Source organism: Monodelphis domestica, chromosome 5, assembly GCF_027887165.1.
Source record: "Monodelphis domestica isolate mMonDom1 chromosome 5, mMonDom1.pri, whole genome shotgun sequence".
NCBI lineage: Eukaryota > Metazoa > Chordata > Mammalia > Didelphimorphia > Didelphidae > Monodelphis > Monodelphis domestica.
The window spans coordinates 169430257-169443342 of record NC_077231.1 but is presented as its reverse complement, the minus strand read 5'-3'; the positions used below and the strand labels follow the sequence as shown (position 1 = coordinate 169443342).

Below are 13086 nucleotides of genomic sequence, written 5' to 3'. Positions count from 1 at the left end.
TATAACACTTGTCCCTGGTGACAAATTTTACTGTATAACAGGAAGCCTAAACCAAACCACCTGCAACTTACTGAACTGGAGGAGTCAATAAGACTTACTTCAAAGTTTTTCCCTGATAATCCATTAATGGAGAAGGCCCGAGTCAGAGGACTTGAATTTATTATCAAAGGAAACCCCGAGCTTACAGATGATGCTAATGGTGATAAGGTCACACTGAAATTGTAGATTCTAGTACCAGGTGAAGTATTCTCTGGGACAAAGCAGCTTGCAGGGAATTCCTTTAGTTGTAAACAGTCTCCCCCTATAAATTGGAAACAAATATAAAATAAGTGTCATATATAGTGCTTTAAATTGTATAAAGGACTTTTTTTAGACTCACAACTTAGAGGTATTATTTTCATCTCCATCTTTCAGATGAAGAAACTGAGGGGTTTTAGATAGTAAGTGTGAGAGATGAGACATAGATCATGGGATCACAGATTCAGAACTGGAGGGACTAATATAATCACTTCATTTGCCAGCTGAGGAAGTTCTGGCTTAGAGGGAATAAATGACAAGCCCATGGTCATATCACATAGCTAGTATAACATTTGAATACAGGACTTCCTGTCTTAAATCTAATACTCTATTTAATACTTTAGCTACTGTGTTATGATGCTTTAGAATACCAAGTATTCTGTTAAGAATCTAATGGCTTAGGGCTGAGATCAGACTTCAAATATTCTGTCATCTTACTTCTGCATTCTCTATACTAAGAGGTAAAACCTAAAACTTTCTGGCATGCCCCAAAATTGTTTTTATGGTAGCAACTGATTCCTCATAATTTTGACTTGGGACACTTTCTGGATGTGTGCCTTTGAACAAGTAATTTAATCTTTCAGGGTCTTGTGTTATTTACCTATAGAATGAGAATATTGAACTAGCTAGATGATTGCTAGGATCCCTTCTGGTTCTTTTCCCCTTCTTTTTCTTCCCTCTATATTAAGCCAAAAGCAGAATATACAAATTCTGAAAAGATGGCAACCCAGTGGAAGTAAACAACCTCTTTTATAAAAGATGATAAAATGTAGAGTGAGAAGAACTGGGCTCAAAACCTGGTCATGCTATTTACTCTGTGTGCATATGTGTATGTATGTATGCATGTGTGCATGTGCATGCATGCAAGCACATGTGTTTAAACCCTTACTTTCTGCCTTATTAACAACTCTAATACAGAAGGGAAAGCACAGAAGGAAGATTGGAAAACTCAAACCTCTCTGAAAATTCTCTTCAACCAACCTAAAAATAATGTTTCAAACAAATACTGGAGAGATAGAATGAACAAGGGGATGGATTGAAGCAGTTATCCTGCTTGGATTAAAAGAATTATTCCTCCTTAGGAAACAACTTGGAAGGTAGACAGAGAGGGTCTGGCTCATTGGAATATAGCACCTGCAGTCAGGCTACACAAAAAAGTAACAGCACAAGCCAACAGTAAACCCCTTCACACTGCCTCTGCTGCTCTAGGTTCTTAACCGGGGCCCAAGCCAACTTCAAGATCCTGAGACCCTGCCTGGAGACTAAGAAAAGCAAGGTATAGACTTGGAAAAGGAGAGTGAAATTAACGCCACTAGCCAAAACTTCAAAGAAAAATGGAAATTGGTCTCAAGCTCTGAAAGAGCTCACAAAGGAATTTAAAAACCAAATAAGAGAGGTAGAGGAAAAATGGGGAAGAGAAATGAAAGCAATGCAAGAAGAAAATAATACCTTCAAAAGCAGAATTGACCAAATGGAAAAAGAGGTACCAAAATCCAATAAAGAACAGAGTATATTTAAAAAGTGGAATTGTCTAAATGGAAAAGGAGATCCAAAAGCTCATGGAAGGAAATAATGCCTTAAAAATTAGAATTGGGCAAGTAGAAGCTAATGACTTCATGAGATATATTAAAAAAAAAAGAATGAAGAAGAAGAAAAAAGAAATATGAAATATCTCATTGGAAAAAACAACTGCCCTGGAAAATAGATCTAGGAGGGACAATTTATGGAAGACCTGAAATTCATGATTTTAAAAAACTTTGACATCATATTACAAGAAAATATCAAAGAAAAACTGCTCCGATATTCTTGAACACGAGAGTAAAATAGAAGTGAAAGAATCCACAGATCACCTCTTGAAATAAATCCCCAAATGACAACTCCCAGAAATATTATAGTCATATTCAAGAGCTCACAGGTCAAGGAGAAAATACTGCAAGCTGCTAGAAGGAAACAATTCAAATACCATGGAGCCACAGTCAGGATTACACAGGACTTAGCAGCATCCACATTAAATAACTGGAAGGCTTGGAATATGATGTTCTGGAAGGCAAAGGAACTAGGTTTAGAACCATCTACCTAGCAAAACTGAGTATATTACTTCAGGGGGGAAATGATACTTTAATAAAATAGAAGATTTCCAAGTATTCCTGATGAAAAGATAGATTTCCCTAAATGAAAAATCTGATGTCCAAATAAAAGACTCAGAAAAAGCATAAAAGAGTGAACAAGAAAGGGAAATTTTAAGGAATTCCATATGGTCAAACTATTTATATTCCTACAAGGGAAGATAATGTTTATATCTCTTAAATTTTTTGTCATCATTAGAGCAGTTGGAAGGAATATAAATAGACAAAGGGTGCAAGAGTAGGTTGATTAGGATGGAATCATATGTTAAAAATATCAAGGGATGAAAAAGAGGATTTCACTAAGAGGGGAAGGGGTGGTAGAATAGGGTAGATTATCTCATTTAAAGAGGTACAAAAATTATTACAGTGGAGGGGATAATGAGGGTGGTGATGGACAATGATTAAACCTTACTCTTGGTTCAGAGAGGAAATAACAACTATACTCATTTGGCTATAGAATGCTATCATATCCTATAGAAAAGTAGGAGGAGAATAAGACAAGGAAGGTAATAGAAGGGAGGAGAAATGGGGGGGGGGTAAAAGCAAAACACTTGTGAGGAGGAATAGAGTGAAAGGAAATAGAAAGAGAAGAATGAAAGGGGGGAACATAAGAAAGAAGGGAATACACAGTTGGTAATTATAACTATGAATGTGAATAGAATGAACTCACCCATAAAGTGGAAGTGGATGGCAAAGTGAATTAAAAACAAGAATCCTATGGTATGTTGTTTAAAAGAAACACATTTTATGTAGGAAGACACCCACAGGGTAAAGGTAAGGGATTAGAGCAGAATTCATTGTGTTAATTATAGTGCTAACATGATTAAAAGATATAAGGAAGGAAATTACATCTTGCTAAAAGGTACTAGAAAAAATGAAGTATCAATTCTAAACATTTATGCACCAAATGGCATAAAATCCAAAATTTTAAAGGAGAAATGAAATGATCTTCAGGAAGAAATACACAGTAAAATTCTACTAGTAGGAGACCTTAATTTTCCCTCTCAGAACTAGATAAATTGAATTTAAAAATAACCAAAAAAAGAAGTGAAAGAAGTGAATAAAATTTTTGAAGTAAAGATTTAATAGATCTCTGGAGCAAACTGAATGAAAATAGAAAGAAATATTTCTTCTTTTCAGCTGTCCATAACACCTACAAAAAAACTGACCATGTATTAGGGCATAAAAAGTTCACAACCAAATGTGAAAAAGCAGAACTAATAAATGCATCTTTTCCAGATCATAATGCAATAAAAATGATAATCAATAAGCATCTATGGAAAGATAAATTAAAAATTAACTGGAAACTAAATAATCTAATTCTAAAGGGGTGAGTGAAAGAACAAATTATAGAAACAATGATTTTATTAAAAGAATGACAATGAGGAGACAGCATATCAAATTTTATGGAATATGGTCAAAGCAGTACTTAGGGGAAATTTTATATTGCTAAATGCTTATATCAATAAAATAGATAAAGAGGAGATCAATGAATTGGGCATGCAACTAAAGAAACTAGAAAAAGAACAAATTTTAAATCCCAAATTAAAGACTAAATTGGACATTCTAAAAATCAAAGGACAAATGAATAAGACTGAAAGTAAGAGAATCATTAAACTAATAAATAAGACTAGGAATTGGATTTATGAAAATACAAATAGAATAGATAGAGCATAGGTTTATTTGATTAAAAATAAGAAAGAAAATTAAAATACCTGTATCAAAAAATGAAAAGGGTGAATTCACTACCAATGGAAAGGAAATTAAAGCAGTCATTAGGAGCTATTTTGCCCAATTATATGCCAATAAGTCTGACAATCTAAATAAAATGGGTGAATATTTATAAAACTATAAATTGCACAGTTTAATAAAAGAAAAAATAGAATACTTAAATAATGCCATCTCAGAAAAATAAATTGAATAAGCCATCAACTGTCTAAGAAAAAATTCCCGGGGTCAGATGTATTCACAAGTGGATTCTATCAAACATTTAAATAATAATTAATAGCAATACTATATAAATGATTTGAGAAAATAGGCAAAGAAGGAGTCCTACAAAATTCTTTTTCTGACATAGATATGATGCTGATAACTAAGCTATGAAGAGCAAAAACAGAGAAAGAAAATTATAGGCCAGTTTCCTTATTGAATATAGATGCAAAAATTATAAATAAAATACTAGCAATGAGACTGTAGCAATATATCATAAGGATCATTCACTATGACCAGTTAGACATTAAACCAGGAACACAGGGCTGGTTTAATAATAGGAAAATTATCAGCATAATTGATCATCTCAATAACAAAACTAATAAAAATCACATGACATCTCAACAGATGCAGGAAAAGCCTTTGACAAAATACAACATTCATTCCTGTTAAAAACACTAGAAAATATAGGAATAAATGGGCTTTTCCTTAAAATAATGAGGATCTATCTAAAACTACCAGTTTTAGTATCCTCTGCAAGGGAGATAAGTTAGATCTCAATAAGATCAGGAGTGTGGTAAGGGTGCCTATTATCACCACTATTATTTAATGTTGTACTAGAAATGCTAGCTTTAGCAGTAAAAAAAAAAAAGAAAAAGAAATCCAAGGAATTAAAGTAGGCAATGAGGAAACTAAACTATCACTCTTTGCAGATGATATATTGGTATACATAGAGAATTCTAGAGAATCAACTAAAATACTAGTTGAAATAATAACTTTAGTAAAGTTGTAAGATACAAAATAAACCCCCATAAATCATCAGCATTTCTATATATTACCAACAAAGTCCAGCGCTAAGCAATAGAAACAGAGACTCCATTTGAAATAACTTTAGACAATATAAAACTGGGAATCAACTTGCCAAGACAAAACCAGGACTTAAAGGAACACAATTACAAAACACTTTTCACATACGTTCATTTTTAAACAACTAGAAAAATATTAATTACTCATGGGTAAATGGGGCTAATATAATAAAAATGAGAATTCTACAAAAATTAATTTACTTTTTCAGTGCCATTCCAATCAAATACAAAAATATTATTTTATAGAAATAGAAAAATAATAACAAAATTCATCTGGAACAACAAAAGGTCAAGAACATCAAAGACATTAATGGAGGAAAAACGTCAAGGAAGGTGGCCTAGCAGTACAGATCTCAAACTGTACTAAAATGTAGTTAATTATCAAAACAACATGGTAATGGCTAAGAAATAGAATGACAGATTAATGGAATAGATCAGATATGCAATATACAAGAGGAAATGACCTTAGCAATCTAGTATTTGAGAAACAACAACAAAAAAAACAAAACAAAAACCCAGCTTGTGGGATCAGAACTCATTATTTGACAAAAACTCCTAGGAAAACTAGAAAATAGTATGACAGAAACTAGGTAGAGATTAATATCTCACACCCTATACCAAGATAAGGTCAAAACAGGTATATGATTTAGACATAAAGGGTGATACGATAAGTAAATTAGGAGAAAGTAGAATGGCTTACCTGTCAGATGTATGAAGGGAAGAATTTATGACCAGAGAGAGAACATTACAAGATATAAAATGAATAAATTTGATTATATTAAATATAAAAAGTTTTGTACAAACAAGACCAACAATGTAATCAAGATTAGAAGGGAAGTAAATTTAGAAGAGAAAAGTTTTTATAGAAAATTTCTCTGATAAAGGTCTAATTTCTCAAATGTATAGAGAACTGAGTCAAATTTATAAGAATACAAGTAATTCCCCAATTGACAAATGGTCAAATGATATGAATAAGCAATTTTCAGATGAAGAAATTAAACCTATCAATAATCCTATGAAAGAAAATTCTAAATAATTCTTGATAACAAAAATACAAATTAAAAGAACTCTAAGGTACAATCTCACACTTATCAGTTTGGCTAATATGTCAGTAAAGGAAAGTGATAAATCCTGGAGGGTATGTGGTAAAATTGGGACACTAATGCATTACTGAAAGAGTTGTGAACTGATCCAACTATTCCAGAGGCCAATTCAGAACTATATCCAAAGGGTTATAACACAATGCATACTCTTAAATCCTGTAATACTGCTACTAGATTTGTATCCCAGAGAGATCATAAAAAAGGAGAAAGGACCTACTGGTACAAAAATATTTATAGCAGCTCTTTTTGTGGTGGCAAAGAATTGGAAATTGAGGGAATGTTCATCAATGGCTAAACAAATTATGATAGGACACTACTATTATTCTATAATAAATGATGAACAGGATGATTTCAGAAAAAAATTGCAATGAAGGACTACATGAACTGATGGAAAGTGAAATAAGCAAAACCAGGAGAACATTGTACATAGTAATATCAATATTGTCTAATGAAGAATTGCGAAAGTCTTAGCTACTCTCAGCATTATCTGGGATAATTCTGAAGGATTTATAACAATGAATGTTTTCTACCTCCAGAGAGAGTACTGTTGGAGTTAGAATATTGGTCAAAGCATACTAATTTTTCACTTTAATTTATTTGTGATTTTGTTTTGGGGTTTAGGTTTTATATCAGTATTCTTTCACAACATGACCAATAGGGAAGTATGTTTTGCATGGTAATACATGTATAACCCAGATCAAATTGCTTGCCATTTCCAAAATGGGAGAGGGAAAGGAGGGAGATAATTTGGATCTTATAATTTCAGAAAATATAAATTGAAAATCATTATTACATGTAATTGGGAAAATAAAATCTTTAAGGTTAAATGACTTGTCCAAGGTGACACAGCTAGGAAGTGTCTGAGGCTAGATCTAAACCCAGCTCCTCTAGACTCTAGAACTGGTCCTCTATCCACCATGCCATTTAGCTATTCCTCTCTGTGTGATTTAACCTTGGGGCAAGTCTTTTCACTTTTCCTTGGCATCAATCTCTTCATCCATAAAATGAAGGGCTAGAAAAGAGATTTGAAAGTGATATTTCCTCTTATTCTTATTGAGGTAGAGGACTAAGGGTACAGGGTATTGTATGAAATGTCAAACAATCCTTGTACTGATTTGGCTTCAGTGTTTTTCTTGTTTAAAAAGAATGTTCTCAGGGAATGGGAGTTATTTTCTGAATTGACTGTGACATAAAAACAAAAGAGATCAATAAAACTTTTTTAAAAAATGAAATCAAGCATTGAACTAAATGATCAAAAATATCCTTTCCAGCTTAATATGTTAATGTTGTTGTGTCCAATTCTTCATGACCCCATTTGGCATTTTCTTGGCAAAGATACTGGAGTATCTTGCCATTCCCTTCTCTGGTTTGTTTTATAGAGGAGGAAGCTGAGGCAAATGGGGTTAAATGACATGCCTAGGGTCACACAGATAGTAAATCTCTGAGATTAGATTTGAACTGGGGAAGATAAGTCTTCCTCACTACAGTCCTGGTGCTCTATCTATTGTGCCACCTAGCAGCCCTACAATTTTAAATTCTTGGATCCTATTAAATTACAGTTTCTGGATTACTTTCTATTTCTGTTGCTTAAAGGAGTCGATCTTCCTCCTGCTTATGAACACTTTTGTCACAAAGAAAATGCTTTTCTCCTTGGGATTATATAGTCAGTCCCTGACTTAATTCATGCTCAATTCACACATTTCTTACCCAGAGGAAACAGCTAGCCCAGTCAGGTAGTTGGTTGTAGGAAGTCCCTTTCTTTCATGTTGCATGTACCTCTCAGTTTTGCCCTCTACTCTACTAATCTCTAAAGTCCCTTCCAAGATCCTATGCCTTAATAATTCTCCTCCTTTTTCATGGCACACCCTATTGTTCTGTAGAACCTACCTTGCCCAACCCTCAATCCCACTTCTAAGTTCCTTGAGGAACCACCAAATCTAGAGTGAGTTTTGCAGTAGACAAATGAGAAATGAAAAAGAAGGAAAGGCAAATTTCAGAAGCAGTTCCTCCATCTCTCCCCTTCGGTGCAGGTCCTAAAGGTAGGATCACTAACTGCCATCTTATACCTTAATTTCTCCCCACATAGTACTATTTCTATGCTTCTTCCTTTCTCCAAAGCCACAGTATCCAGGTAGTCATTGTTTGAAGAAGGAAAAATAGGCTTGGTTCCACCCAAAATACAGGTGACTCTTATTTCAGTATTTAAAGTAACTAAAAGCCCACTATTATTATTTGTGTGGGACCCATTAAAGAAAAATGGAGATGATTTAGAAGTCAAGAAGGATTTATATTGTCTACAGTTAATTAGGTTCTTTACATAGGTCTATTATGGGTAATATTTGGAGGCTAACCTTTATAAATGGGATACATTTCAAAACAACAGCTATCCCTTCCCCATCATGATTTTCTCCATGGTGGTTTCTATATATCACAGATTAGCATACAAATTTAAATAGGAATATTTGGGGGTTGGGTTGTAGAAGCTGCAAATGACACAGAAAAGGCTTAGAACCTCAGATAATGCATAAAAATATATGTAATTTATAGTTATCACATAATACCAACATATTTTATCTTTTAATACTACAAATTTACACAATTTCTTTTACTGTAAACATTCCATAAAAGTAAAAGAAAAAATTCCAACTTCTTTGGTTCAAAGGAGGGCCAAAAAATCTTACACATATTTTCCTGACAGGGAATTGGAGCACTGCCCTCCTGACTCCTATGATATGGAAGGGATACATGTACATGTGTAAGTTGGTTGCATTGGACTGGGAATTCATTTTCTCTTGGGAATAAAGCTACTTGTTGTGAGTAGGCTAACATGCTACCTCCATAAAAGAACTCAGGCAGAGGAGCTACATGAATTAAATTATCATTTCACTGAAGTCCATTCTCTCTCTCTCTTTTTTTTTTTAAACTCTTACCTTCTGTCTTAGAATCGATAGCAAGTATCAGCTCCAAGGCAGAAGAGTGGTATGGGGTAGACAATTGGGATTATGTGCTTAGAGTCACACAGCTAGGAAGTTTCTGAAGTCAAATTTGAATCCAGGACCTCCCACTCCAGACCCCTCCATATTCATTCTCATATCTTGAGTTCTTCAGTTCCTTGATCATGGGATGTTAAAAATGGGAGGAAATTTAGAGAACATTTAGTCATACAACTTCATTTGACAGATGGTAAATCTGAGGCCCAGTTGGGAAGTGAGTTACCCAAGGACACACAGCAATAGATCATGGGCTGGAACAGAGGGTCTCTTAACTTTCAGTTCAATGCACCTCCACTATGCCACCATCTTTCTTACTAGAGTGTTCTTCCAAACTTTGGTGGTCTGTGAGATAGAGAGCAAAAGAAAGAGATTTTAATGGAATTTGACTTACAAATGCATCTTAATTAAGATTCAAATTAGAATTACTTGAAGCATACCCTTTAAAAAAAGAAATAATATGCAAAAGATTTATTATCAGTCAACGAACTCACTGAAACATCTCCTCAATTGTGTTTCAGATCTGGATGGATGATGTGCCTATCTTGTTTCCTTGTATCAGTGCCATTCCAGTAATTTACAAATAGGGCTGCCTCACTAAAAGTAGTACTGTAGAATAAATTAGACCTTAATAGTCACAACTGTGGAATTCTCCTTGAGATTCTCTAAAAAATGTTCTTACAAGGGTGCTTATCAGACATGGAATATAATTTATAAATATATGATGGCATCTTGACCTCTTTCCTCAGCCTCTGAGTACTGAGGTTAGAAGGTAAAACCTTCAGTTCCAACTTCAGAAACAATATTCCTCAGAGGAGGAGTCACTAAGTTCTTGCTACCTCTCTCTGGCAATAGTAATAAACCAAAAAAAAATTTCAAATAGGCTTTTCAGAGGAAAATATAATTAAGTAACAGCATCCTATATCTACAGCCTCTGCGTAGAGCTCTTGTTGCCAAGGTGTAGAGTAGGGAATGTGGAGGATGTGTACATATACATGATGCTCATATAGTTTAATTAACAAATGAAAAACTCAATTCATCTCTCTGACGCTTAATCTACATGACACACATAATGCAGATGTTTAAATTCAAGTAAATACTTATTAAGGATTAGAACTTATTCTTTAATGGATATAGAGGAATGGACCAGATCAGTGGTTTTCAAAGTAGGGATTAAGCCTTCTGGAGAGCCACAGCCTCATGGCCTTATTCTAAGAGGGCTGCGGATTGATTCCACTGGGTCATTTGGGAGAATGGGAAGATTATTCAAACCATGCTCAAAGTATCAAATCATGGGTCTTATCTCAAACATGACCTCATCTCTCATCTACCCAGGTCACTCTCTCCTTGTCCCCTATGAGATCCCAGGCTACCTTGGTCTGAGCCAACATCAGCTCCTCAGGACAGTGAAAAACCTAACCATTACCAAGACACCTGCAACAGCAGCTATGCCAGAGGGAAAGGTCTTCCCCTCCCCAGACACTTTCCAGAATATCTACCTCCCATCTCCTAGATCACCTAGTAGATGTAATAGCTTCCTTCTCCTTGGAGGGCTCACTCTGTGATTCATTGCAATGACCAGTGAGTAAGAGCTTCCCTCCTCTTTGTTTTGTAAAGTGAGGCAGAATGAGTCACACAATCCTTGGAGGAGCTATGATCTGTATTTCAGAACTCATTTTATTATCTTTTCTTCCAAAACTATTCCTTGGGTGCCATAGACCTCTCAAACTCAACATGTCCAAAAATAGAATTGATTAACTGTCTCCTCCCCAAACCCATTCTTATTCCAGACTTTCCCATATGTGTAGAGTGTGCTATCAGCCTTCCAGGCTCCCCAGCTGGAGACACAATCTTGGTTTTGCCCTAGACTCCTTGTTCCCTCTCATCCAACATATCCTTTTGCCATTTCTACTTTTATAACATCAATACCCTTCTTTCCACTCAGAGAGACACTACCTTAGTTCCAACCTTAACTACATATCCACTGAATTACTGCAATAGCCACCTAATTGGGCTTTCTGCCTCAAGGATCTTCCCTCTCCAAGCCATCACCAACACATCTATTCAAGTGATTTTTCTTAAGCATTGGTCTGATATTGTCATTCCTCTAATCAGGGAACTCCAGGGATTCCTTATTGACTGTAAAATCACACATTTTACCTTTATACTGGGTGGTGGCTAAAAACAGCTAAAAACAGAAGGGTCCCTGTTGAGAAGCTTATTCTCTTCTGGATCTGTTGGGGTTGAAGAGGCGATAGAATGCTAGAATCTTCTGAAAGAATGGACTATACATAATCATGAAGAAATGCAAACTCAGCGACTTAAGGGTAGAAGAGACCTTAGAAGTCATCTAGTCCAACCCCTGAGGCCTCAAATCCATTGAAAACATGCCCAAACAAAAGACACAAAAATAATTTTTTCCACTCAAATCTTTTAATAACTTCAACTGCAGCCCAATTAAAATGGTAGACAAAGCTAAGGCAAAGTCAAAGAAATCAATGTGGATTCGTGGAGAAGTCCTAAGGCTTCCCCCACCCCCCTTTTTCTTTCAGTTTTGTGCAAGAGAATGAGAACGATGAGGAAAAGGGATAGTGTAGCCCCTTAAAAAAAGAAAGGGTAGGTAGGAAGGAAGGAAGGAAGGAAGGAAGGAAGGAAGGAAGGAAGGAAGGAAGGAAGGAAGGGGAGGGAGGGAAGATTATCATTGAAGCATTTTTTAATTGTACAAAAGAGAACAGAAGGGAGACTAGAAAGAATCACAAATAAGCAGGACAACTTCAAAAGCTACATGTTAAATTTTATGATCTATTTTAGAAGAAAAACAAACTGTACATACTTGAAAGCTGTAGTTTCATGTTCTGCTATGTATTTGGAAATGCTTGTTTTATCTGGAGTCTGCTAAATTCAGATTTTTTTTTCATGTATTTCCCTATGCTCCTGTTACCAGTTCCTAGAACAGTCTCAAGCTCCAAACCAGCTAATTCAATGTCAAAGCCATTTCTGGCTTAACAGTGCCTCTCATGATGTTGAATTTCAGTCCCATGTAATTTAATTCCATGAAGAAATTATAAGACCATCTCTCTCAGCAAACTGGAACAGTTCAAACAGTGCATCAAATATAAAATGAGCTCAGACACTTCCCAGCTGTGTAACCCTGGGCCAGTCATTTAACTCCAACTGCCTAGCTCTTACCACTCTTCTGCCTTGAACTCAGTATTGATTCCAAGACAGACTGTAAAACGAGCAATAAAACTAGGTTCTTACCCGACACCACTCCTAGCAGGACAAGGAGACAGACTGTTTCCTGCATGTTTCTTAGCTCACTGCTTTTCCAGTAAGGAACTGATTCCAACATCAAATCCCAATGCATGTCCCACTCATCTTTTTTTCTCCTCCTGGTCCTGCTACCAAGCAAGAAATCAAACAAAACTTCTCTCTGTATCTAAGGGAGATTCTAAACATTGTCTAGCTTATTTGTTCTTCAGTCACCTGCTTTGGGCTGACGTACACATGGGGCTGAATGGTATCTGAGAGTCAGACAAGGGTTAGTCATCATGCAGTTCTTCTCTTTAAAGGACTCTCAAGGAACTTCATTTCTCTTCTCACCTCAGGGTGATAATAATGATGATAGCTAACATTTAGAGTATATACTATGTGCCAGGCACTGGGCTAAGTCCTTGCCACTTATCACCTCATTTGATCCTCACAACAGCCCTGAGAAGAGGTGCTATTATTTTTTTTTAAACTCTTAACCTTCCATCTTGGAGTCAATACTGTG

General features: G+C 35.4%; 1 protein-coding gene across 1 annotated transcript in view; it reads right to left on the bottom strand.

The window, feature by feature from the left end:
• The window catches only part of CDHR3 (cadherin related family member 3), a 104258-nt gene extending 91401 nt beyond the window's left edge, over window positions 1–12857 (bottom strand). The window contains exons 1-2 of the mRNA XM_007504100.3: window positions 12573–12857; window positions 99–301 (exon numbers count right to left, since the gene is read on the bottom strand). Of these exons, the coding sequence (XP_007504162.2) occupies window positions 99–301; window positions 12573–12678 (309 nt within the window). The 5' untranslated portion in view covers window positions 12679–12857. The remainder of the gene's footprint in view (window positions 1–98; window positions 302–12572) is intronic.
• Window positions 12858–13086: the final 229 nt, after the last annotated feature.